General features: G+C 65.9%; 1 protein-coding gene across 1 annotated transcript in view; it reads right to left on the bottom strand.

The window, feature by feature from the left end:
* Positions 1–22,865, bottom strand: part of NUMA1 (nuclear mitotic apparatus protein 1) — a 23,889-nt gene extending 1,024 nt beyond the window's left edge. Inside the window, 24 exon segments of the mRNA XM_064144058.1 lie at positions 290–531; positions 1,169–1,366; positions 1,973–2,083; positions 2,324–2,392; positions 2,586–2,627; positions 3,752–4,726; positions 4,728–5,100; positions 5,102–5,184; positions 5,186–5,830; positions 5,832–6,047; positions 6,049–6,690; positions 6,850–6,972; positions 7,487–7,627; positions 8,522–8,639; positions 10,305–10,422; positions 11,559–11,716; positions 12,864–12,990; positions 13,890–13,974; positions 14,122–14,202; positions 14,917–14,999; positions 16,232–16,314; positions 18,588–18,676; positions 19,205–19,268; positions 22,688–22,865. Of these exon segments, the coding sequence (XP_064000128.1) occupies positions 290–531; positions 1,169–1,366; positions 1,973–2,083; positions 2,324–2,392; positions 2,586–2,627; positions 3,752–4,726; positions 4,728–5,100; positions 5,102–5,184; positions 5,186–5,830; positions 5,832–6,047; positions 6,049–6,690; positions 6,850–6,972; positions 7,487–7,627; positions 8,522–8,639; positions 10,305–10,422; positions 11,559–11,716; positions 12,864–12,990; positions 13,890–13,974; positions 14,122–14,202; positions 14,917–14,999; positions 16,232–16,314; positions 18,588–18,676; positions 19,205–19,246 (4,844 nt within the window). The 5' untranslated portion in view covers positions 19,247–19,268; positions 22,688–22,865.
* Positions 22,866–24,187: the final 1,322 nt, after the last annotated feature.

The following is a 24,187-nucleotide window of genomic DNA, read 5'->3' as shown; positions in this document are numbered from 1 at the left end:
GGAGCGGGGGCAGGAGGGGGCAGGAGCAGGGGCAGGGGGCAGGAGCAGGGGCAGGGGGGCAGGAGCAGGGGCAGGGGGGGCAGGAGGGGCAGGGGGCAGGGGGGGCAGGGGCGGCAGGAGCAGGGGCAGGGGCAGCAGGAGGGGCCAGGGGCAGGGGGCAGGAGGGGCAGGGGCGGCAGGAGGGGCAGGAGGGGCAGGGGGGGCAGGGGGGGCAGGAGGGGCAGGGGGGGCAGGGGGGCAGGAGGGGCAGGGGGGGCAGGGGGGCAGGGGGGGCAGGGGGGGCAGGAGCAGGGGGGGCAGGGGGGGCAGGGGCAGGGGGCAGGGGGGGCAGGAGCAGGGGCAGGGCGAGCAGGGGGGCAGGCCCCACGGGCACCTGGTGGAGTTGAGCGGCGCAGCCTCGGCCAGGCTCAGCTCCAGGCTGTCGCTGCTCAGCTCCGCGGGGTCCTGCCGCAGGCTGTCCAAGCTCTTCAGCACCCCCGTGGGCAGCTGCACCTTGTTCACCTCCTGCAGCTGCTTGGTGGCCAGGTCCAGCTGCAGAGAGAGGGGAGGGACGGGGAGAGGTCGGCTTGGGGGACAGCCTGGAGGGGATGGAGCCCAAGCCCTGCCCAGCACCACCCACCCATGGCCTCAGCACCACAGCTCTGCCCCTTGCCAACCCCTCCAGCCATGGCCACTGCACCACTGCCCTGGGCAGCCTGGCACAGGCCTGGGCAAGCCTCCAGGGGCACAAAGTGCTCCTCAGGCACAAGCTCCACCTGCCCTGGCACAGCCCTCAGCCCATCTCCTCTGGGCACAGCCCTCAGCACAGAGCTTGGCCCCAGCTGGCTCCAGGCTGCTGCCAGGCAGCAGAAGGCTGAGGCTGGTGCTGAGGAGCAGCAGAGGCAGCAGCAGGGCACTGCTTGGCCACAGCCAGGGGTGCCAGGGAGCTGCAGAGCCCCACAAGGGCTGCCCTCAGCCTCCTCTGCTGCAGCCTCAGCCCTGTCCCAGCTCCCTCAGCTGCTCCTCACAGCTCCTGCACAGCCTCCTCCTGCTCCTCCACACCCTTGCCCAGCTCTGCTGCCCTGCTCTGTGCCCTGCCCCAGCCCCTCCTGGCACTCCACCCTGCCCCTAGGAGGGCAGGAGGCCCTGGGCTGAGCCCCAGCAGGCAGTCTGAAGCTGCAGGGCAGACCTGGCTGCTGAGCTGCTCGCAGGCCAGCTCCGACTCCTTGGCCTTCAGGACGCTCTGCTGCAGCTCCTCTGCCAACCTCTGCACCTCTGTCTTCAGCTCCACATTCTCCTTCTGCAGCTCCTCCATCGCCTGCAGCTTCTCAGCCAGGTCCTGGTTCTGCTGCTTCTTGGCATCGTAATGGGTTTTGGCCTTCTCCATCTAGGAGCAGAGCCCAAGGCCACCACAGCTGCCCCAGCCAGGAGCAGAGCCCAAGGCCACCACAGCTGCCCCAGCCAGGAGGTGACCCCCAAGGCTACCACAGCTGCCCCAGCCAGGAGCAGAGCCCAAGGCCACCACAGCTGCCCCAGCCAGGAGGTGACCCCCAAGGCCACCACAGCTGATCCAGCCAGGAGCAGAGCCCAAGGCCACCACAGCTGATCCAGCCAGGAGGTGACCCCCAAGGCCACCACAGCTGCCCCAGCCAGGAGGTGACCCCCAAGGCCACCACAGCTGATCCAGCCAGGAGGTGACCCCCAAGGCCACCACAGCTGCCCCAGCCAGGAGGTGACCCCCAAGGCCACCACAGCTGATCCAGCCAGGAGCAGAGCCCAAGGCCACCACAGCTGCCCCAGCCAGGAGGTGACCCCCAAGGCCACCACAGCTGATCCAGCCAGGAGCAGAGCCCAAGGCCACCACAGCTGCCCCAGCCAGGAGGTGACCCCAGGGCCACCAGATCCTGTCCCCAGTGGGGTGGGCACCTTGCTGTGGGTGCTGTGCCCATGCCAGCAGCCTCCCCTCCCAAGCTGGTGGTGCCCCCAGCGCTACCTGTGCCTTGTAGTGCTCTGCTGCTTGCTCCTTCTGTGCCAGCAGTGCCTGCAGCTCTGCCACCTGCTGCTGCTGCCTGCTGCCCGCTGCTGCCAGCTCCCCCTCCAGCGCCTGCGGGGCAGGGACTGGGCATAAGGGACAGACTGGGCACCTCCCAGTGCCACCCAGTGTCCCCCAGTGACCCACAGATCTCCCAGTGCCACCCAGTGTCCCCCAGTGACCCACAGATCTCCCAGTGCCACCCAGTACCACCCAGTACCCCCCCAGATCTCCCAGTACCACCCAGTGCCCTTCCAGATGTCCCAGTGCTCCTCTGATCTCCCAGTACCTCCCAGTGCCCTCCCAATTTACCTTCACCCTCTGCTGCTGAGTCCTGGAGGCCTTTTCCTGCTGACTCAGCTTCTTCTGGAGCTCTTCCACCTGAGGAGCAACATCCCAGTGCCATCAGCCACAGGGGCACAACCCTCCCAGTGACACCAGTCAGGGGGGCACAGTCCTCCCAGTCTGCCCAGTAAGGGGGGGCACAACCCTCCCAGTGACACCAGTCAGGGGGGCACAGTCCTCCCAGTCTGCCCAGTAAGGGGGGGGCACAACCCTGCCCAGTGCCTGCTACCTGCTTGGCTTGGTCCTGCTTGGTGACCTTGAGCTGTTCCACCTGTGAAGAGCAGAAGAGGAGGTCCTGGAGGGCTCCTTCCTGCCCCAGAGCACCTCAGACCCTCCCCCCCCGAGCTCCTGGACTCAGCCTGGAGCTGTTCTGGAGTTCCACCTGGGCTGGAGCTCAGGAGGGACCTTTGGAGCCCACCCAGGCCAAGTCCCAGCCTGCTCCATCACGCCTGGGCACCCACAGCAGCTTGCCATGGGGCACCATGGCCCAGGGGATGGGGGTTGGGAGCCCAGCAGAGGAGGAGGCTCCAGAACCTCTCTGGGCAGCCTGCCCCAGGCCTCCACCCCCCAAAAAGCTTCTCCTCATCTTCAGGTGGGGAATGATGGAGGCCTTGGAAGGGTTGGAGACCTCTGAGGTGATGGAGGCCAAGCACAGCCCCAGCCCTGCCCCAGCACCATCCACCCATGGCCTCAGCACCACAGCTCTGCCCTTTGCCAACCCCTCCAGCCATGGTCACTGCACCACTGCCCTGGGCAGCCTGGCACAGGCCTGGGCAAGCCTCAAGGGGCATAAATTGCTCCTCAGGCACAAGCTCCACCTGCCCTGGCACAGCCTGAGCCCATCTCCTCTGGGCACAGCCCTCAGCACAGAGCTTGTTCCTTGGCAGAAGAGATCAACCAGCAGAGTGGGAGGGAACCTCCCAAGGTGATGGAGTCTTGGCATGGGTTGGGGTGAAGGCTCCTCCCAAGCTCATCCATCAGGCAGAGCAGGCAGCTCAGAGCCCAAACCCCCTGCCCTGGGCTGCTGCCAGCCAGGGGGCAGCTGCCAACCTCTCTGGCTGCCCTGGCACAGGCTCTGCCCAGCCTCCTGCTGCACAACTTCCTCCCCGCTCCTGCACAGCTTCTCTGCTGCAGCTCCAGAGCCTCCCCCTTGGCCTGCCCCAGCAGCTCCTGCTCCAACCTCTGTGCCCAGCTCTCTCCTGGGCCCCTTCCAGCCCCCACAAGGTGTCCCTGGAGCCTGCTCTGGGCTGTGCCCCCCAGCTGTGCCAGCCTGGCCTGCCAGCCCTGCCAGCATGGCTGTGGCCTCTCCTACCTCACCAAAAGCCCTCAGGACGATGCTGAAGCTCCCAAGCCCAAGCCCACACAGACCTCCCAAGCCAAGCCAGGAAGCTTTACCTGAGCCTCCAGCTTCAGCCTCTCCTCCTGCAGCCTCCTCTTCTCCTCCCGCGCCGCCGCCCTGCTGCTCTCCTGCTCCCTCCTGGCCTCCTCCAGCTCCCTCCTGGCCTCCTCCGCCTCCCGCCTGCTGCCGGCCGCCAGCTCCTCCGAGGAGGCCTTCAGCCTCTCCACCTCCTTCTTGTGCCTCTCCAGGGCTTGGCCCAGCTCTGCCTCCAGCTTCTGCTGGCCTCGGCTGTCCTCCAGCAGCCTGGCGTTGGCCTGCTGCAGCCTGAGCAGCTCTGCCTGCAGCCGCTGTGCCGCTCGCTCCCGCTCGGCCGCCTGCTCCCGCAGCGAGGGCAGCTCTGCCGCCTCCAGCCTGGCCCGGGCCAGCTCCCCCTGCAGGGCCTCCAGGCTCTTGGCCCTCTGCTCCAGCTCCTGGCGCTGCTGGCTCTCCAGGGCAGCCCTCTCGGCTTGCAGCTGCTGGCAGAGGTGCTTCAGAGCCGCCGCCTCCCCCGCCGCCGCCTTGGCGCTGCCCAGCTCCTGCTGCAGGGCGGCCAAGAGCTGCTCCTTCTGCAGGCACTTCTCCTGGCAGCCCTTCACCTCCTGCCTCAGCTCCTCCTCCCGCTCGCTCTGGCAGTGCCTGTCCCTCTTGAGGGCCTCCAGCGCCAGCCTCTGCTTGTCCATCTCCTCCTGGCAGCGCTGCACCTCCACCTTCATGAGGGAGCAGCGCTCCGCGGCGCGGGAGGCGGCCGTGGCCATCTCGGTCTGCAGCATCCTCAGCCTCTCCTCCAGCTTCTTGCTCTTCTCCGACTCGGCCAGCGCCAGGCGCTTCAGCTCCTTGCTCTCCGCCTCCTTCTCCGCCACCTGCCGGCGCAGGATGGAGACGTCGTGCTCCAGGCCAGAGCTCAGAGCGCTCTTCCTCTCCAGCTCCTGCAGGCACTGGGCCAGCTGCTCCTTCAGGTTCTCCTCCAGCCGAGCCTTCTCCTGCGCCGCCGCCCCGCAGCGCCGCCAGCTCCTTCTCGGCGCCCCCCAGGCTGGACTTGCTCTGCAGGAGCTCCCTGCTCTTCTCCTGCAGCTCCATCCTCAAGGCCTCCACGGTGCCTTCGTGGAGAGACTGCAGCGACCTGGAGGTCTCCAGCAGCTTCTGCAGCTCCAACGTCTTCTCCTTCTGCAGCACCACCTCTCTCCTGGCGGCCTCCAGCTCGGCTCGCTCGGCTCGGGCTGCCTCGGCAGCCGCCTGCTCCAGGCTGGCCCTGGCCTCCTGCTCCTCCCTCAGCTTCTGCTCCAGCTCCTCCACCCGGGAGCCCAGCAGCTGGAGCTCCTTCAGCTTCTCCTCGTACAGGCTCTGGCTCACACCACCTTGCTGCTGGCTCCTCTTCTGCTCCTCGCCGCCGGCCCCTTCCACCTGCCCCGCTCCTGCTGGCCTCCCGGGCGGCCTCCAGCGAGGCCACCTCCCGCCCGCAGCTCCTCCACCGTCTCCTGCAGCTGCCTCAGCTCCTGCCCTTGGGCACCACTGGCCCTCCGCAGCTCCTGCAGCTGCCCGTCCTTCTCCTCCAGCAGGCGCCTGGAGCGGGACACCTCCTCCTGGTGGCTCAGCCTCTCCACCCTCTGCTCGTTGAGGAGGTTCTGCAGCTGCGCCTCCAGCTCCGCCTTGCGGCTCCTCTCCGTGCCGCAGTCCCCCTTGGCTCGCTCCAGCTCCTGCCGCAAGCCTTCGGCCTCCTCCTCTCGCCGCCCCAGCTCCCTGCGCTGCTCCCTCAGCGTCTCCTCCAACCTGGCCCCGACCAGGGTCAGCTCCGAGCTCAGCTTCTTCACCTCCGCCTCCAGCTCCAGCTCTCGCTGCCTGCTGGCGGCGCCCACCTCGGCGCGCTCGGCCTCGGCGCTCCGCAGCCGCTCCAGGGCGGCCTCCAGCTCCTTGCACCTGAGCTTCTCCTGGGAGAGCTGCTGAGAAGCCTCCTCCAGAGCCGCGGCAGCCCTCCGGGCGTCCTCCTCCAGGCAGGCCAGGCGCTGGGCCGCGGCTTGCTCCACCCCCACCACCTTCTCCCGCAGGGAGGAGAGCTCAGCCTTCAGCCCCTGCTCCTCGCCCTCCTTCTCCTTCGCCCCGCGCCCAGGCGGAGGCTAAGTCGGCCTGGCAGGCGCTCAGCTTCTGCTGCTGCTCGGCCAGCAGAGCCTCCAGCCTGGCTGCCTTCTCCTGCTCGGCCTGCAGCTGCTTGGCCACCTCCTGCTGAGGCCTCAGCCCCTCCTGGCCTCGCAGCAGCTGCTGCCTCTCAGCCTCCAGCTCGGCGATCTTGGCCGAGCTGCTCTCCAGGCTCTCTGCTGCCCCTCCTCTTCTCGTCCTCCAGGATGCCCTCGGTGTTCCTCAAGGACTCCTCCAGGAAGAGCAGCCGCTCCTGCAGCCTCCCGTTCTCCTTGGCCAGCTTCTCCTTCTCCACCAGCTTCTGCTGGCTCTCCTTCCACCTGCCCTCCAGCTCCCTCAGCTCCGTGACCCTGCCTTCCAGCTCGCCGATCCTCCGCCTCAGCTCGGCCTTCTCCGCCGCCGCCGCGGCTTGGCTGGCATCCTGGGCCTGGGCCACGGCCTGCAGCTGGTTGCCCAAGGAGAGGTTGGCCTCTTGGAGGTGCTGGAGCTGCTGGAGGGCTGAGTCCCTCTCTCTCAGCACCTTCTCCTGTTGGGCGTTGAGGGCGACCAAGCGTCCGGCGTCCTCCTCGCACCTGGCTTTGGCTTTGGCCTCCTGGGCCAGCAGGTCCTGCTCCAGCTTCTCCCTGGCTTGGTGGCTCTCGGAGAGGGAGCTCTGGAGGCCACTGATGAGGCCACCCAGCTGCTGCTTCTCCTCCTCGAAGCGAGCTCTGTCTGCCTGCAGAGCTGCTTCCCGCAGCTGCTCCTCCTCCTCCAGCTGCAGGACCCTGGCCTGGAGCTCGGCACCTCTGGCGCTGAGGGTGGCGACCTCCTGCTTCAGCTCCTCCATCTAGGGAGAGACACAACAAGGAGAAGCAAAACCACAGAGGCCTCCGAGGTGCCAGCCCAAGCTCCATCCCAGCAGGAGGCAGCTGCTGGCTCCCAGCCCTCCCAGTTTGCCAGCTGAGCAGGAAGCAGGCAGAAGCTCTGCCCAGGACCCAGCTGTTACCTTCAGGATGTCTCCCATGACCTCTCCCTTCTCCTGGCTGCTGCTCTCCCCCAGCTTGGCCAACTGATCCTCCAGCAGAGAAATCTTCCCCTGCAGGATCTCAATCTTCTCCTCAGAGCATTTCTGGAGGCAGAAGATGTGGGGCAGAGGTGAGGAGGAGGTGGCACCACCCAGCCTGCAGCAACCCCGAGGTGAGGGCAAACACCTGGCAGGGAGGACACTGAGCTGGCTGAGGGCTGGAGGCTCCCTCAGGCATTTGGCACCAAGCTGGGGGGGAAGTGACCTGCTGGAGGTGCAGGAGGGAGCTGCAGAGGGCTCTGGGCAGGCTGCAGCCATGGGGGAGGGCAATGGGATGAGGGCACCGCGGGCAAGGGCTGGCACCTGGCCCTGGGGCACAGCAAGCACAGGAAGGCCCCAGGCTGGGGGCAGAGTGGTTGGAAAGGGCCTGGGGGGTTGGTGGCAGCAGCTGGAGGGGAGCCAGGGGGTGCCCAGGTGGGCAAGGAGGGCAGCAGCAGCCTGGCATGGAGCAGCAGTGGTGTGGGCAGCAGGGTTGGTGGTGCTGGGGCAGGGCTGAGGCCATGCTTGGCCTCCACCATCTCCAAGCTCTCTCCCTCCCCACTCCATGCCCCCAGCTCACCTTGTCCTGCAGGGCCACCCTCAGCTCACTCTCCAGCTGTCCCTGCTTCTCCTGGGACTGGGCCAGGGCCGCGTTGTGCTCCTCTGACAGCTCGTTGAGGGCCTCCTGCAGCTGCACCATGTGGCTGCCGATCTCCCGCAGCTGCAGGAGCCCAAACCCCACCCCAGAGCACCATCAAACAGCAGCCAACCACCACCCCCGGGCTCCACACAGCTCCCCTCCTGCCACCCAGCCCTGATGGGTGCCACCTACAAAGCAGCAGGACTTGAGGACTGATAAGGACCTCCCTGGGACCTTTAAGGACCTCTGAGGACCTCTTGGGACATTTAAAGGACCTCCCCAGGACCTTTAAGGACCATTGGAGAACCTCCTAGGATTTTTAAAGGACCTTTAAGGACATCCCTGGACCTTTAAGGACCTCTGAGGACCTTTAAGGACCTCCCCAGGACCTTTAAGGACCATTGGAGAACCTCCTAGGATTTTTAAAGGACCTTTAAGGACATCCCTGGACCTTTAAGGACCTCTGAGGACCTTTAAGGACCTCCCCGGGACCTTTAAGGACCATTGGAGAACCTCCTAAGATCTTTAAAGGATCTTTAAGGACATCCCTGGGACCTCCCTGGACCTTTAAGGACCTCTGAGGACTTCCTGTGACCTTTAAGGACCTCCCAGGGACCTTTAAGGACCATTGGAGAACCTCCTAAGATCTTTAAAGGACCTTTAAGGACATCCCTGGACCTTTAAGGACCTCTGAGGACCTCCTGGGACCTTTAAGGACCATTGGAGAACCTCCTAAGATCTTTAAAGGACCTTTAAGGACATCCCTGGGACCTCCCTGGACCTTTAAGGACCTCTGAGGACCTCCTGGGACCTTTAAGGACCTCCCCAGCACCTCTAGAGCACCTCCCAGCACCTCCTGAGCCCCTTCCCAGCACCTCCTGAGCACCACCCAGCACCCTTGAGGCCCTCCCCAGAACCCTTGAGGCCCTCCCCAGCACCCTTGAGGCCCTCCCAGGGGGCCAGAGGTGTCCATGCCTTGAAGGAGAGGTCTCCATTCTCCTCGGAGAGCTGATTGATCTTTCTGTCCATTTGACCCTTCTCAGTCTTCAGGTCCTGGCACTGCTTGAGGGCCTCATGCAGGCGAACCATGAGGCTGGGGGCAGCAGACACAAGGGTTGGGTGAGAAAGGTCCTCTAAAGGTCATCAGAGAAGAGGTTGGGGTGGAAAAGCTCTCCCAAGAGTCCAAGCTTCAACCCACGGCCTCAGCACCACAGCTCTGCCCCTTGCCAGCCCCTCCAGCCATGGCCACTGCACCACTGCCCTGGGCAGCCTGGCACAGGCCTGGCACAACCCTCCAGGGCCACAAAGTGCTCCTCAGGCACAGCCTCCACCTGCCCTGGCACAGCCTGAGCCCATCTCCTCTGGGCACAGCCCTCAGCACAGAGCTTGGCCCCAGCTGGCTCCAGGCTGCTGCCAGGCAGCAGAAGGCTGAGGCTGGTGCTGAGGAGCAGCAGAGGCAGCAGCAGGGCACTGCTTGGCCACAGCCAGGGGTGCCAGGGAGCTGCAGAGCCCCACAAGGGCTGCCCTCAGACTCCTCTGCTGCAGCCTCAGCCCTGCCCCAGCTCCCTCAGCTGCTCCTCACAGCTCCTGCACAGCCTCCTCCTGCTCCTCCACACCCTTGCCCAGCTCTGCTGCCCTGCTCTGTGCCCTGCCCCAGCCCCTCAAGGTAAGAGTCTTTGGAGCAGGAGCTGCTGGGGCAGGCCAAGGGGGAGGCTCTGGAGCTGCAGCAGAGAAGCTGTGCAGGAGGGGGGAGGAAGTTGTGCAGCAGGAGGCTGGGCAGAGCCTGTGCCAGGGCAGCCAGAGAGGTTGGCAGCTGCCCCCTGGCTGGCAGCAGCCCAGGGCAGGGGGTTTGGGCTCTGAGCTGCCTGCTCTGCCTGGGGCTGGCCCTGCTGGCTGCAGGGCTGGGATGGACGAGCCTGGGAGGTGCCTCCTGCCCAACCCATGCCATCATTCCATGTCCTCTGGAGGTGCCTTTAACCTAAACCATTCCATGACCTCGGAAGGTGTCTCCAAGCCTTGCCATGATCCTCTGCCTGCTCAAAGCCTTCTCCCTGCTGTGCAGCTTCAGAGGAGGCAGCAAAGGAGAAGAACTTTTGGGATCTGCTCAATGCTCAGCAAGAGCTGAAGGGGCTGTGGGGGCAAAGGGCTGGGACTGGCATCTTCTCAGTGGTGCCCAGGAGCAGGCCAAGGGGCACCAAGTGGAAGCCAGGAGGTGACACCAGAAGTTTCTCTGGGGTGAGGGTGCAGGAGGCCTGGAGCAGGCTGCCCAGAGAGGTTGTGGAGAGTCCTTTGGACAGCTTCCAACCCACCCTGGGCAAGCTGCTGGGGGTGCCCTGTGGGGTGGCCTGGCTGAGCTCCAGAGGTCCCTTCCCACCGTGATAGGCTTTGGGGATCCTCTGCTCCCCTCCACCCCTTTGGTGCATTGCTGGAGAGGACCCAGGAGAAGAGAGGGAAGCTGAGGAGCATCCCCAGAGGACATCTCCAGAGCAGGCTGCCCAGAGAGGTTGTGGAGAGTCCTTTGGAGAGCTTCCAACCCTCCCTGGGCATGGTGCCCCTGAGCAAGGTGCTGGGGGTGCCCTGCTGGGGCAGGGAGGGGTTGGAGCAGATGAGCTCCAGAGGTCCCTTCCCACCATGATAGGCTTTGGGGATCCTCTGCTCCCCTCCACCCCTTTGGTGCATTGCTGGAGAGGACCCAGGAGAAGAGAGGGAAGCTGAGGAGCATCCCCAGAGGAGAGAGTGGACACCTCCAGAGCTTTACCTCTCGTTCTTCTCCCTCAGCTCCTCCACCTCCTTGGGCTCCAGCTGGTCAGCTGCCTGCTTCTCGTTGAGCAGAGCCAAGCGATCGATCTTCTGCTGCATCATGGTGATCTGAGACTCTGCAGGAGAGGAGAAGAAGATCCATGACCATCTTGGAGTCTCACCTGAACCCTCTGCAGGATCTCCTTGGCCTCCTCTCCAAGCTGGGGAGATGGCACTGCACAGAAAGCTCCTGGCAGAAGGAGGTGGAAGAACCACAGTGGGCTCCAGGCACAGCTTTTGGTGGCCAGGAGGCATCAGGGACCAGCAAAGAGGAGGAGGAGGAGGAAGATGAAGTCTCCAGGGGCAACTGAGGAGGTCCTCAGTCTGGGAAGGGTTTTAGATGTGGATGGGGCAGGGTTGGGGCAGTGCTAGGAGGAGCTGGGGCAGGGCACAGAGGAGGGCACTGAAGTTGGGCAAGGGCCTGGAGGAGCAGGAGGAGGCTGTGGAGGGGCTGTGAGGAGAGGGTCCCCTCTGCACTGCTCTGCTCCAGATGAAGACTTCAGGGACCTCTTGGGGCCACCAGGGAGGTTCACCTGTGCCTACCTGAGCTCCACTTTGGCTCACCTGAGGGCACCTTTGCTCCACCTGTGCTCCCCTGAGGACCTCTCCTGCTCACCTGAGTGCAACCTGTGCTCCCCTGAGGTCCTCTCCTGCTCACCTGAGCTCTACCTGTGTTCCCCTGAGCTCCACCTGCGCTCCCCTGAGGTCCTCTCCTGCTCCCCTGAGCTCCACCTGTGCTCCCCTGAGGTCCTCTCCTGCTCACCTGAGCTCTACCTGTGTTCCCCTGAGCTCCACCTGTGCTCCCGAGGTCCTCTCCTGCTCCCCTGAGTGCAACCTGTGCTCCCCTGAGCTCCACCTGTGCTCCCGAGGTCCTCTCCTGCTCCCCTGAGCTCCACCTGTGCTCCCCTGAGGTCCTCTCCTGCTCCCCTGAGCTCCACCTGTGCTCCCCTGAGCTCCACCTGTGCTCCCCTGAGCTCCACCTGTGCTCCCCTGAGCTCCACCTGTGCTCCCCTGAGGTCCTCTCCTGCTCACCTGAGCTCCACCTGTGCTCTCCTGAGGTCCTCTTTCGCTCACCTGAGGGCAGCCTTTGCTCCCCCGAGGTCCCATTCTGCCCACCTGAGGTGCCCCAGGCCTGAGCAGGGTGGTGGGGGGCTCCCACCTCACCCCAGAAGCCCAGGAGGCCTCCCCCCAAGGTGCCCCAGGAGCCACTGACCCTTCTCAGTGATGAGCTTGCGCTGCTCTGCCAGCTCCACCTCCAGCTCCTCTCGGTTCTCCCTCTCCACAGCCAGCTGCTTCTTCAGCCTCCTCAGCTGGAACTGGGGGGTCTGCATGATGTCCCCCATGGGGGAGGAGGGTGGACCAGAGAACGTGCTGTGGAGAAGCAGACAGAGGCACTTTGGCCCTTGGAAGCTAAAGGATGGGGGTGTGGAGCCTTCACCACCCGCCAGGTCCCCAGCTCTGGTTCCACCCAGCTCTGGGCAGCAACCTGGGAGCTGAGCAGCAGAGCTGCTGCTCCTCACCTTGGAGATGTCACCACCCACCTCCAAAGTGTCCTCACACCACTGCCAGGACACAGAGGCCATCTCCTTCCACCCCACAGCCCCACCTCAGAGGGCTCAGCTCGCCAGAGAGAAGCTCCTGCAGCTCACTCAGCAGTGCCACGAGTCTGAGGCTCTCAAAGCAAGAGTGAGGGCACCGAGGGCAAGGGCTGGCATCTGCCCCTGGGGCATCACCAGCTCAGGAGGCCTCCAGGCTGGGGACAGAGTGGCTGGAAAGGGCCTGGGGGGAGAGGACCTGGGAGAGGTTGGTGACAGCAGCTGGAGAAGAATCAGGGGGTGCCCAGGTGGGCAAGGAGGGCAGCAGCAGCCTGGCATGGAGCAGCAGTGGTGTGGGCAGCAGCAGCAGGGCAGGGCTTGTGCCCCTGGGCTGGGCACTGGGGAGGGCACAGCTGGCAGCTGTGCTCCTCAACACCAGCCTCAGCCTTCTGCTGCCTGGCAGCAGCCTGGAGCCAGCTGGGGCCAAGCTCTGCTGAGGGCTGTGCCCAGAGGAGATGGGCTCAGGCTGTGCCAGGGCAGGTGGAGCTTGTGCCTGAGGAGCACTTTGTGCCCCTGGAGGCTTGCCCAGGCCTGTGCCAGGCTGCCCAGGGCAGTGGTGGAGTGGCCATGGCTGGAGGGGCTGGCAAGGGGCAGAGCTGTGGTGCTGAGGCCATGGGTGGTGGTGCTGGGGCAGGGCTGGAGCCATGCTTGGCCTCCATCCCCTCCCAGCTCTCTGCCAAGCCAGAAGATCCTGCAGCTCCACCACCCCAGGGCAGCAGCAGAAGCCCAGCAGCTGCTCTGGGAAGTCCTTGTGCAGGGCTTGGGCTGCCACATGGAAGGCTTCAAGGAGGTAGCTTCTGACCCACTCTCACCCTCAAGCCTACACCACAGCACCCAGCAGGTCTCTCTGGAGTCATCTCCAGGTTCCTAGAGGCCCCTTGGGGAATGTCTCCCAGCCACCAGTCCATGCTTTGAGGACCTACTTGTTGGTTCCAGAGGAGGAGGCAATCTTCTGGAGCTCCAGGAACCGAACCTCCCTCTTGTGGGGGTGGGAGAGGAGTGGAGAATGCTCCTCAGAGCTGCTGCTGCTGCTGGCTGAGGGCAGCGAGGCTGGGGAACACAAAGAGAAGGTTCTGACCTTCACCTGAACACCAGAAGGGTCTCAAATCCCAAGAAATTCCAGGAGGGATAGCTCAGTCCAGCCACAGGAACACCAGAGGTCGACTTCCAGCCTTTCCCCTCCAAGCTACCCAAGCTCCTGCCACCTGCATTCCACAGCCAAGCCCAAGGGCACCAAAGCCACCAAGAGCCTCTGGGAAAGATGTCTGGAATGGTGCCAGGAGGGAAAAGCCTCACCCCCAAAAAGGGAGCTCTGGAGGGGCTGGGGCAGGGCACAGAGCAGGGCAGCAGAGCTGGGCAAGGGTGTGGAGGAGCAGGAGGAGGCTGTGCAGGAGCTGTGAGGAGCAGCTGAGGGAGCTGGGGCAGGGCTGAGGCTGCAGCAGAGGAGGCTGAGGGCAGCCCTTGTGGGGCTCTGCAGCTCCCTGGCACCCCTGGCTGTGGCCAAGCAGTGCCCTGCTGCTGCCTCTGCTGCTCCTCAGCACCAGCCTCAGCCTTCTGCTGCCTGGCAGCAGCCTGGAGCCAGCTGGGGCCAAGCTCTGTGCTGAGGGCTGTGCCCAGAGGAGATGGGCTCAGGCTGTGCCAGGGCAGGTGGAGGCTGTGCCTGAGGAGCACTTTGTGCCCCTGGAGGGTTGTGCCAGGCCTGTGCCAGGCTGCCCAGGGCAGTGGTGCAGTGGCCATGGCTGGAGGAGTTGGGAGCTGTGGATCTGTGGTGCTGAGGCCATGGGTTGGTGGTGCTGGGGCAGGGCTGGGGCAGGGCTTGGCCTCCACCACCTCCCAGGGAGATCTTCTCCACCCCACCCCATGACCCCTGCCCAGCAGCTTGCTCCCTCTGCCCCAGGCTCATCCCTTGCCAGCTCCAGCTGGCAGCAGCTCCAGAGCCTGCTCCTCACCTTTCCTCTGCAGGAAGGCCTCCAGGTTCTCGTTCAGGTTCTCCTCATTGTCCAACACGAACCTGAGGATCGCTGCCAGCTCCACCTGCAGCACACCAGGGGGCAACCAGAGGAGCTCTGACTGCCCATCCCAACTCCAGCTGCCAAGGCAGGGCAGCAGCTCCCCTGCCCCAGCACCCCCCCAGAGGTCATCTCCACACCCCTCAAACCCTCCCTACCCCAAGACCCCTACCTGGGTCTTGTAGTCAAACTCATTCCAGTCCCTGGGGGTCTTGCAGCTCATGGAGGTGTGGTAGAGCAGCAGCACAGCCACCTGGAACAAGGGGGGAGGGCACCGAGCCCGGGATGGGCACCAAGGGTGGGTGGGGGCAAAGGAAGATGGCCAAGGAGGTCATAAGGTTCTTGTCTGGGGTGTGAAGAGTGAGCAGCAGCAGCAGCAGGGGCAGGGAGGTTCTGCTGCCCTCTGCTCTGCCCTGGGGAGGCCACAGCTGAGTGTTGGGGGCAGGGTTGGGGCTGCCCAGTTCAGAGCCTTGGGAAGGGCTGGAGAGAGCTCAGGGGAGGCTGGGCAGAGGCTGAGGGCCAGGGGAGGGCAGCAGAGCTGGGCAGGGCTGTGGGGAAGGCTGTGGGGAAGCTGTGAGGAGCAGCTGAGGGCCCTGGGGCTGGGAGCCTGCAGCAGAGCAGCCCCAGAGGGCATCTGAGCAGTGCTCAGCAGGAGCTGAAGGGGCTGTGGGGGCAAGGGGCTGGGGGCTGGCAGCTGCTTAGTGCTGCCCAGGGGCACTGAGTGGCACTCAGGAGGTGGCATCAGGAGCAGCCTGTTTGTGGTGAGGCTGCAGGAGCCAGGCCCAGGCTGCCCAGAGAGGCTGTGGAGCCTCCTCCTGTGCAGAGCTTCCAACCCTACCCTGGGCATGGTGCCCCTGGGCAAGCTGCTGTGGGTGCCCTGCTGGAGCAGGGTGGCCTGGGTGGGCTCCAGAGGTCCCTTCCCACCACCCTACCAGGGACTGGGCTGTGTTGGTGGCCCCAGGCTTACCTTGGCCAGCTCCAGCTCCTCTCCCTCCAGCAGTCTCTGAGGTGCCACCAGGTTCTCTGCAGCTGCTTTGTGCCTGCAGTGCTCTGCAAGGTGAAGCTGAAGTCACCTCCAGGCCTGGTGGCCAAGCCTCGAGGTGACCCTCGGGGTCACCATGGGGAGGGTAACCCCCAGGAGAAGGGGCAGAGGAAGAGGCTGGCTCTGGAGATGACCTCCCCAGTGCTCTGCCACTGATCCCTCCCTGGCACCTCTGCCCTGCGTGCCAACATTGCCAGCACCACCCTCAGCATCTCCTTGGCATCTGAGCTCCTCCAGCACCATCTCAGGCCAGGTGCCACTTCCAGAAGATGTGGATCTGAGGTCTCCTTCCTGCACGTTCAGTTCACTCTACTGGGACCTTCCACTGGGATCTGAGCAGCTGGAGGCCAGGAGCTGGGGCAGGAGCATCCCCCACGGTGCCAACCACTCTGCCCTTCACCTCCTGCACCTGGGGCAGGAGCATCCCCCATGGTGCCAACCACTCTGCCCTTCACCTCCTGCACCTGGGGCAGGAGCATCCCCCATGGCGCCAACCACTCTGCCCTTCACCTCCTGCACCTGGGGCAGGAGCATCCCCCACGGTGCCAACCACTCTGCCCTTCACCTCCTGCATCTGGGGCAGACACATCCCCCATGGTGCCAACCACTCTGCCCTTCACCTCCTGCACCTGGGGCAGACACATCCCCCATGGTGCCAACCACTCTGCCCTTCACCTCCTGCACCTGGGGCAGGAGCATCCCCCATGGTGCCAACCACTCTGCCCTTCACCTCCTGCACATGGGGCAGACACAGCCCCCATGGTGCCAACCACTCTGCCCTTCACCTCCTGCACCTGGGGCAGGAGCATCCCCCATGGTGCCAACCACTCTGCCCTTCACCTCCTGCATCTGGGGCAGACACATCCCCCATGGTGCCAACCACTCTGCCCTTCACCTCCTGCACCTGGGGCAGGAGCATCCCCCATGGTGCCAACCACTCTGCCCTTCACCTCCTGCACATGGGGCAGACACATCCCCCATGGTGCCAACCACTCTGCCCTTCACCTCCTGCACCTGGGGCAGGAGCATCCCCCATGGTGCCAACCACTCTGCCCTTCACCTCCTGCACCTCTCCTGCACCCAGCCTGGGCTCCAGCAAGGAATTCCATCGGGAATCTTTTCCCTCTCACCTCCCCCAGCCGAGGAGGAGACACCTGGAGGGGAGGAGCAGCCTGAAGCCCCCTCCCCTAAGGGAGCAGCCCCCCCGGGGGGTGAGGGGCACCAGGAAGGGTTCTCTTACTCTGCAGGAAGCCACAGATGAAGGAGATCCTGTCTGGGAGCTGCTGCTGCTCCAGCCTGGCCTCCTCTTCCTCACTCCTGTGGCTGCAACAAGAGCAAGGGGAGGAGGTGATGATGATGATGATGAAGCTTTGATGCTCATCATCATCAAAGGATTAGAAGTGGTCATTGGTGAGGGCACAGCAGAGCTTGGATGAGCAAACTCTGCCCCATGGCACCATGCCAGGGGGGGTGGCAAGGCAAAAGCCAACCACAGCCAGGCTAGAAGTCATCCATGCCAGGGCCAGGACTTAACCACACCATGCCAGGGCACAGCCAACCACCCCAGGGCACCACAGCTCAGCCATGCCACACAGCCAGGGCACAGCCAACCACCCCAGGGCACCACAGTTCAGCCATGCCACACAGCCAGGGCACAGCCAACCACCCCAGGGCACCACAGTTCAGCCATGCCACACAGCCAGGGCACAGCCAACCACCCCAGGGCACCACAGTTCAGCCATGCCACACAGCCAGGGCACAGCCAACCACCCCAGGGCACCACAGTTCAGCCATGCCACACAGCCAGGGCACAGCCAACCACCCCAGGGCACCACAGCTCAGCTATGCCACACAGCCAGGGCACAGCCAACCACCCCAGGGCACCACAGTTCAGCCATGCCACAGCCAACCACCCCAGGGCCAGGACCTAACACACTCCTCCAGACCTTCCTCTTCCTCAAGTCTTTTCTCTTTCAAGACCTTCCTCTTCCTCCAGCCCTTGCCCTCCCCAGGCCTTCCTCTCCCTCCAGCCCTTGCCCTCCTCAGGCCTTCCTCTCCCTCCAGCCCTTGCTCTGCCCACACCTTCCTCTTCCTCCAGTCCCCTCCCTCACCCCAGCCCCCCCAGGCTCCATCCCTTGCCAGCCACACTCAGCTGTTGGCACTTTTAGGCTATGCCCAGGGGAGCAAAGCCAAGGATCTGGGATCTGCCAGCAGGCACTGCCCAGCCGTGGGCACTGCCCAGCCTGCTGCTGCTGCTGCCCCACTTCTCCAGCTGCCCCAGCACCACTTCAGCCCAGTTAATCCCAGCTGCAGAGCTGGGGAAGATTAAGCAGGCCCTGACTAAATATAGCCCCGGGAAGGGGTGGGGGAGGGGAGCTCCTTCCTCCCCACCCTCCCTCATCATCATCATTATCACCACCAGGGGTTAATTAGAGCAGAGAGGCTCGCACTGAGCTCCCTACCGGCAGGGTTTGAGGGTGACACCAAAGCCCAGCAGCAGCCCTCACAACCTCCCAGTTTGACTCATCCCTTCCCAGTCTCCCACACACCTCTCCCAGTCTGCCTCATCCCTTCCCAGTCTGCCCCACACCCCTCCCAGTCCCACTCACATCCCTCCCAGTCTGCCCACACCCCTCCCAGTCCCACTCACATCCCTCCCAGTCTGCCCCATACCCCTCCCAGTCCCACTCACACCCCTCCCAGTCTGCCTCATCCCTTCCCAGTCTCCCACACACCTCTCCCAGTCTGCCTCATCCCTTCCCAGTCTGCCCCACACCCCTCCCAGTCCCACTCACATCCCTCCCAGTCTGCCCCATACCCCTCCCAGTCCCACTCACATCCCTCCCAGTCTGCCCCATACCCCTCCCAGTCCCCCTCACACCCCCCCAGTCCCCCTCACACCCCTCCCAGTCTCCCTCACACCCCTCCCAGTCCCCCTCACACCCCTCCCAGTCCCCCTCACACCCCTCCCAGTCCCCCTCAGTCCTCATTTCCCAGTGCCTGCAGGCAATGAATGTGGCTCCTGCTGCAGTCATCCCTCCCAGTTCAGCTCCTGGATCACACTGGGAAGCAGCAGGAATGCTACCAGGGACTGGGATCTTAAAGCTGCCTCTCCAGAGCTGAGCTTCCCTTAGGATCCTGAGGCTGCAGCTCAGGAAAATTGGGATTTTCCCTGCTTATGGAATGAAAGCACCTCCCAGGCAGCTCTGCTGCTTTCAACCCTCACCTGAGGGTGAGAACCAAGCCCCAAAAGACAGAAACTCAGCCCCAAAATCCTCCCTGGATGGCTCCACAGCTCAAAGCCTCTCCCAGAGGGCTTCCTGCCAAGCTTGAGCTGCTGGCAGAGCTTGGATCCCATCCCCTGGAATGCCCAAGAGGTTCCCCAACCCATCTGAGATGGCTTCAGTGGGGCAGGAAGCAGAGCAGGAAGGCAGCAGCCCCTTGAGGCTGCTCTGGAGCTGGAAAGGCAGCACCAGAGAAGGCTTATCCCAAACTCCCTTTGCCCAGCCCTGCTTGGGGAAGCTGAAGGAGGTAACCCAGAAGACCTCCACCCAGCTTGGGTGGTCCTGCAGAGCTGCAGCTTGGCCCTCACTCACAGCTGGTTGATGATCCTGACGAAGACTCTGCAGTCTCGGAGCTGAGCCAGGTCGTGGAGGGGCTCAGGGCAAACATTGGTGCTGTTCACCTAGGAGCAGGGCAAAGAGAGGGCACCACAGCTCGCTGGGTCACCTCCTGCCAGGCCACCTCCTGCCAGGCCTGCCAAGAGGGCACGAGGAGGCCGCTCTGGGTGTGAGAGCAAAGCCAAACCCTTCCGACCCCCACCCGCAGCGCAGCACAAGTTGGTGCCCACAGCTCTGCCCACCGAGCTCTGGGGAGACCCAGGCCAGCTTGGGGAGCTGGAGCCAGGGGCAAGCTGGAGCCGGGGGCAAGCTGGAGCCAGGGGCAAGCTGGAGCCAGGGGCAAGCTGGAGCCAAGCCTTCCCTCCCCTTCAGCATCCACCTCCTCTTTGCTTCCCAGCCCTGCTCCAGCTGCTCTCCACGGGCAGCCTGAGCTGCTCCCGCAGCCCTGCTTGCTCCCTGCCCGCTCCCTGCCCACCCCCAGCCCTGCAGGAGCCAAGGTCTGACGGCTCCAGACCCTACCCCAACCACCACCTGCCCTTCCCCTCCCCCGGAGGCCAGTGCCGAGGGGCTGCAGGAGGCCAAAGAGGCTTTACCCAAGCGAGCAGAGCCGAGGCTCGGGCACCCTGAAGAGGCATCGTGGGGTGAGGCTGCCCGCACCTGGAGAGGGCGAAGGAGAGGAGGAGGAGAACAAAAGTCAATTAGAGCTGAGCCTTAATGACGTTAATTACACCTCTGGGTAATTACACCTCCCGTGCGGCCAGCAGCAGCCACCCCGCGGCTCCCCAGCACCATCCCTGGCTGGCAGGATGGAGGCTGAAGGCTCAACAGCTGCTGAGCTTCCTCAGCCCCTCCTCTCCCCAGCCCATGGCCACTCCTCCTCCCCCTCCCCCCCAGCTCCTCCTCCCCTTCCCCCCAGTCCCTCCTCCTCCTCACCCCCCAGCCCCTCCTCCTCCTCATCCCCCAGCCCCTCCTCCCCTTCCCCCCCAGTCCCTCCTCCTCCTCACCCCCCAGCCCCTCCTCCCCTTCCCCCCAGTCCCTCCTCCTCCTCCCCCCCAGCCCCCAACACCAGCTTCAGGGAGTGGCTCAAGGACCAAAATGCATCATGCCCAGGGGCTGCCAGGGCAGTCCCATGGGATGGGCAAGAGACACCCCCCCCACACACCCAGTGCCAAGGGGGAGCCGAGAGCAGTGGCAAAGAGGCACCCGAACTGGGCAGGCCCAGCTGGTCTCTGCTTAGAGCCTGGTGGCAGCCCCAGAGCCCAGCAGCTGGCAGAGGTTGGCACGCAGAGGATCACCCGAGGGCATCCCAGTCTGGCAGCTGAGGCTCCCTTGTCCCCCAGATGCCACCAGCCTCGGGTGGGGAGGAGGGGGGAGGTCCTGTCACACTCTGCCCCTTCAAGTGAGGAGCTGGAAGGAGCCTGCCAAGGTGCCCAGGCCAAGCCCTCGGAGCAATGCCAGCTCCCGTGCCAGCTGCCACCAGTGCCTGGAGAGAGGACACACAGGGAAGAGACCCCCCCCCCCCAACGTACACACCAAGCTGATGCCACCCTGCTTGTCCCCAGCACTGCCAAGTCCCCCCCAGAGCGACCTTTGCCTCCTCACTGCCTGTGCCCAGTGCCACCCTGGCAGCTGCTGGGAGAAGCGGGCAGAGGCAGCAACCAGCCCCGGGGCCAAAAACCACCTCGGGGGAGGGGAGGGAAAGTTCAGCTCCTGGCAACTTGAGCCCTGCTCTGCCATTCTCAGGAGCTGGAATGGCTTTGGGACACACACAGAGAGCTGCTGGCACCTCCCCGAGCCGAACTGGGAAGGTCTCCCCCAGCAGCTTGGCACCAAAGTGGCTGGGCCCTGGCACCGTGGGCACAGCTGTGGGGGCAGCAGGGCCTGCCCAGCAGCGTTCCCGACAAAAAGAGCCCTTCCTGAAGGGCAAACTATGGGAGGTGCCACCCTGCCCAGCCGCCCCGGTGGCCACACTGCTGCCCAGCCCGCGGCTGGCACGGGCAGAGCTGCCCCTGGCTGCAAACAGCGCCGGGCAGAGGTGGGGCAGGGGAGGAGGCAGGGCAGCAGCAGCGCCAGGAAGGGCTTCCAACCACCCTCCCGGGATGCAGAGGAGCTGTGCAGGATCCAAGGGGATCAAGCAGGATGGTGACAACCTCTGGTGACAGCTGCAGGTGGGAAATTGTCCCTTTGCTGCCTTCCAAGCCCACCAGAGTCACCCACTCCACATCAAAACACAACACCACACAGCACAGCAGCGCCAGGAAGGGTTTCCAACCACATTCCCGGGATGCAGAGGAGCTGCGGAGCATCCAAAGGGATAGAGCAGGATGGTGACAACCCCTGGTGACAGCTCCAGGTGGGCAATTGTCCCTTTGCTGCCTTCCAAAGCCTCCAGACCCCACCAGAGTCACCCACTCCACATCAAAACACACCACCACACAGCACAGCAGCGCCAGGAAGGGTTTCCAACCACCCTCCCGGGATGCAGAGGAGCTGTGGAGGATCCAAGGGGATCAAGCAGGATGGGGACAACCTCTGGTGACAGCTCCAGGTGGGAAATTGTCCCTTTGCTGCCTTGCAAAGCCTCCAGACCCCACCAGAGTCACCCACTCCAGGTCAAAACACAACACCACACAGCACAGCAGCACCAGGAAGGGTTTCCAACCACATTCCCGGGATGCAGAGGAGCTGTGGAGCATCCAAGGGGATCAAGCAGGATGGTGACAACCTCTGGTGACAGCTCCAGGTGGGAAATTGTCCCTTTGCTGCCTTCCAAGCCCTCCCGAGCCCACAGCAGCCGCAGTGGCTCGCTCCGGGTCACGGCGCAGCAGCGCCGGGAAGGGCTTTGCAGCCACACTCCCGGGACACGGAGGAGCTGCGGAGGACCCAGGGGGCCGCAGGGGGACGGTGACAACCCCTGGCGACAGCCGCGGGGGGGACAATTGTGCCCTCGCTGCCTTCCACCCCCCGCAGCCGCGGCTGCAGCTCCGACCGCGCCGTTACGCAACCTGCCCGCGGGACGCGGCCCGGACCCTTCCCCCCCCCGTTAACAACTACCGGAGCGGGGGGGGGGAGGTTACGGAGCCCCCCAAAAAGCCTCCCCCGGCTGGGGGACACACAGCTATGGCCACCGCCACCCCCCCCAGAAAACAAACAACGCCACGGGAGGGAGAGGAGAGGAGGAAGGCCGCGGGGGTGTCCCCGCCGCCAGCTCCCGGATGTTGGCGGAGCCCTGAGTTGGCTTCCGCGGCCGGCGCGGAGCGGGGGCCCGGGGGGAGGGGAGGGGGGAGGAGGTTTTGGGGAGGGGGCTAAGGACAGAAAGCAGCCAACGGAGCCTGTGTGCGTCCGCCCCCCCCCCCCCGCCTCGCACCCCTTCCTCCCCTCCTCATCCTCTTCCTCCCCCAAGAGCTTTGCTCGGGGCCTTACCGGGAGCGCGCAGCGAGCTTTAATCCGCCATGCACGGCGCCGGCAGCCGCGGAGGGTCGGGGGGTGGCGGGGGGGGGGGTTGGATTTAAGGGGGGGTCGGGTTTGGGGAGGGGGGGAGCAGGGTCAGAGGCGGCAGGCCCCAGGCGCACACAAAGAAAAGTTGTTGGGGCTGTGCGGGTTGGGGTTGGCAGGAGATGGTTCCCCCCCCCCCCCGGTACACACACACACACCCCCAGCCCCCCCTCCGCCGCCGCCGCCTCCCGCCTGCCTCCGCCTGGCCCGGGGCCACCCCAGCCCGCGGCTCCGCGGCGGGGACGCGCTCCTTAAAGGGGCCGCGCTCCTTAACGCGGCCGCGGCACGGCGGGAAGGGGGGGGGGGACGCGGGGCGAGGGCAGCGGACGCGGGGCGAGGGCAGCTCTGCCCGACCCACCCCCGACACGCAGCCCCCCGTACCGCCTCCCGGCTCGGGGCCCCCCCAGCCCCGCGTCGCGGCGGCGGCGGGGACGCGCTCCTTAAAGGGACCGCGCTCCCTACAGGTGCCGCACGCCTTTAAGGGGGGACGTGGGGTGAGGGCAGGGCTCGCTGCTCTGCCCGACCCACCCCCGCCACGCAGACCCCCGCCACGCAGACCCCCGCCACGCAGACCCCCGCACCTCCTCCCGCCTGGCTCGGGGCCACCCCAGCCCCGCGTCGCCGCGGCACGGCGGGAAGGGGGGACGCGGGGCGAGGGCAGCGGACGCGGGGCGAGGGCAGGGCTCGCTGCTGTGGCCACGCACACCCCCACGCGTGCTCTCCCGCCTGTTTTGCCCGGCTCGGGGCCCCCCCAGCCCCGCGTCACGGCGGCGGGGACGCGCTCCTTAAAGGGACCGCGCTCCTTAAAGGGACCGCGGCACGGCGGAAAGGGGGGGCCGTGGGGTGAGGGCTGTCCCGTGTGCCCCCCGGCAGCGCCCCGGGCGACAGAGCCGCTGCTGACCCCAGCAGGGGCCGGTGAGGATGTGGCGGGGGTGGGCGCCAGGCCATCCTCTGGCTCCCGTTCGGCCAACCGGAACCGCAGCCCCGAAGGACTGAAGGCGGAGCGGAGCCAGGCGATGCCCCCCGAGGGGCTGCAGGAGCCCTGCCGCTGCTGTCGGCAGGAGCAGCCGGCACAGCGCTACCTGCCGCCGGGGCCGGCCCGTTCCAGGCGCCTGCTGAGCCGCCCCGGAGCCGGTCCCCGCCGCACGGGCCCGCGGGCTGTTCGGGTGGCCGCAGGACGGGGCTGTCCCCGGGCGCGGGGAAGGGAGCAGAGGCGGAGGCTCGGCTGTGAGGTGCGTGAGGTGCGAGGCCTCGGGGCGGCTCCGGGGAGCTGGGGCCGCCCGCAAGCGGCAAACGGAGCGGGACCGGGGCGCGCGGGTTGTCCTACCGGGTCCGAGGAGCGTCCTGGGGCCGAGGAGCAGCCGGTTTGGCGCACGGCAGCGGGCAGAGGGAGGCGGCCCCGGCACGCCGAGCCGGGCCGGCAGCCGGAAGGGAGCCGCGGCGCGCACGGGGCTTTTCCCCGGCGACGTACCGGGCCGGTACCGGGCCTGGGGCCCGCCTCAGTACCGCGCCGGGACAGGCCCATGAGTGTCCAGCACGGAGCTGTCAGCCCCCGCCAGCTCCCGGGGGGCTGGGCGGGAGGGCGGTCGGCCCTACATACCCCCCCCACCCCCCGCCAGACCCAGGCCACGGCCACACCGCAGCGGCGGCACCGGGACGGGCCCAGGCCGCACTGGAGGCCCAGGCCGCGCTGGGGGCCTGGGGCCCCTGCGGTGAGCGGAGGCGCCGCGGCCGCCCGGTGCCCTCCAGCCGCACTACCTCAGCTCCCTCCTCGGTGCCCCCGACCCGTCCCCGGTGCCCCTCCCCTCACCGTTACCGGGGCCGCCGCGATTCAAACAGCAGGGCCCGCCCCTGCCGCCGCCCCATTGGCGCAGGCCGGCAGCTGACCGGAAGCGGACTACAAATCCCAGCGGCCCCTGCGCACAGGAGAGCGCCGCGGGGCACGCCGGGAGGCGGTTGCCATGGCGACGGCAGAGGCCTGGGGCGGGAAGGAGCCTGCGGGAGGTACCGCGACACGCGTGGGGCCCCGCGGAGCTCCGGAGACACGGAGCGGACGTGGGGAAGTCCCTGGGGGGGTCAAG

The sequence above is a fragment of the Pogoniulus pusillus genome, chromosome 6 (genome assembly GCF_015220805.1).
Source record: "Pogoniulus pusillus isolate bPogPus1 chromosome 6, bPogPus1.pri, whole genome shotgun sequence".
Lineage (NCBI taxonomy): Eukaryota > Metazoa > Chordata > Aves > Piciformes > Lybiidae > Pogoniulus > Pogoniulus pusillus.
The sequence above is the reverse complement of the archived record's forward strand: the minus strand, read 5'-3'. Positions and strand labels throughout refer to the sequence as shown.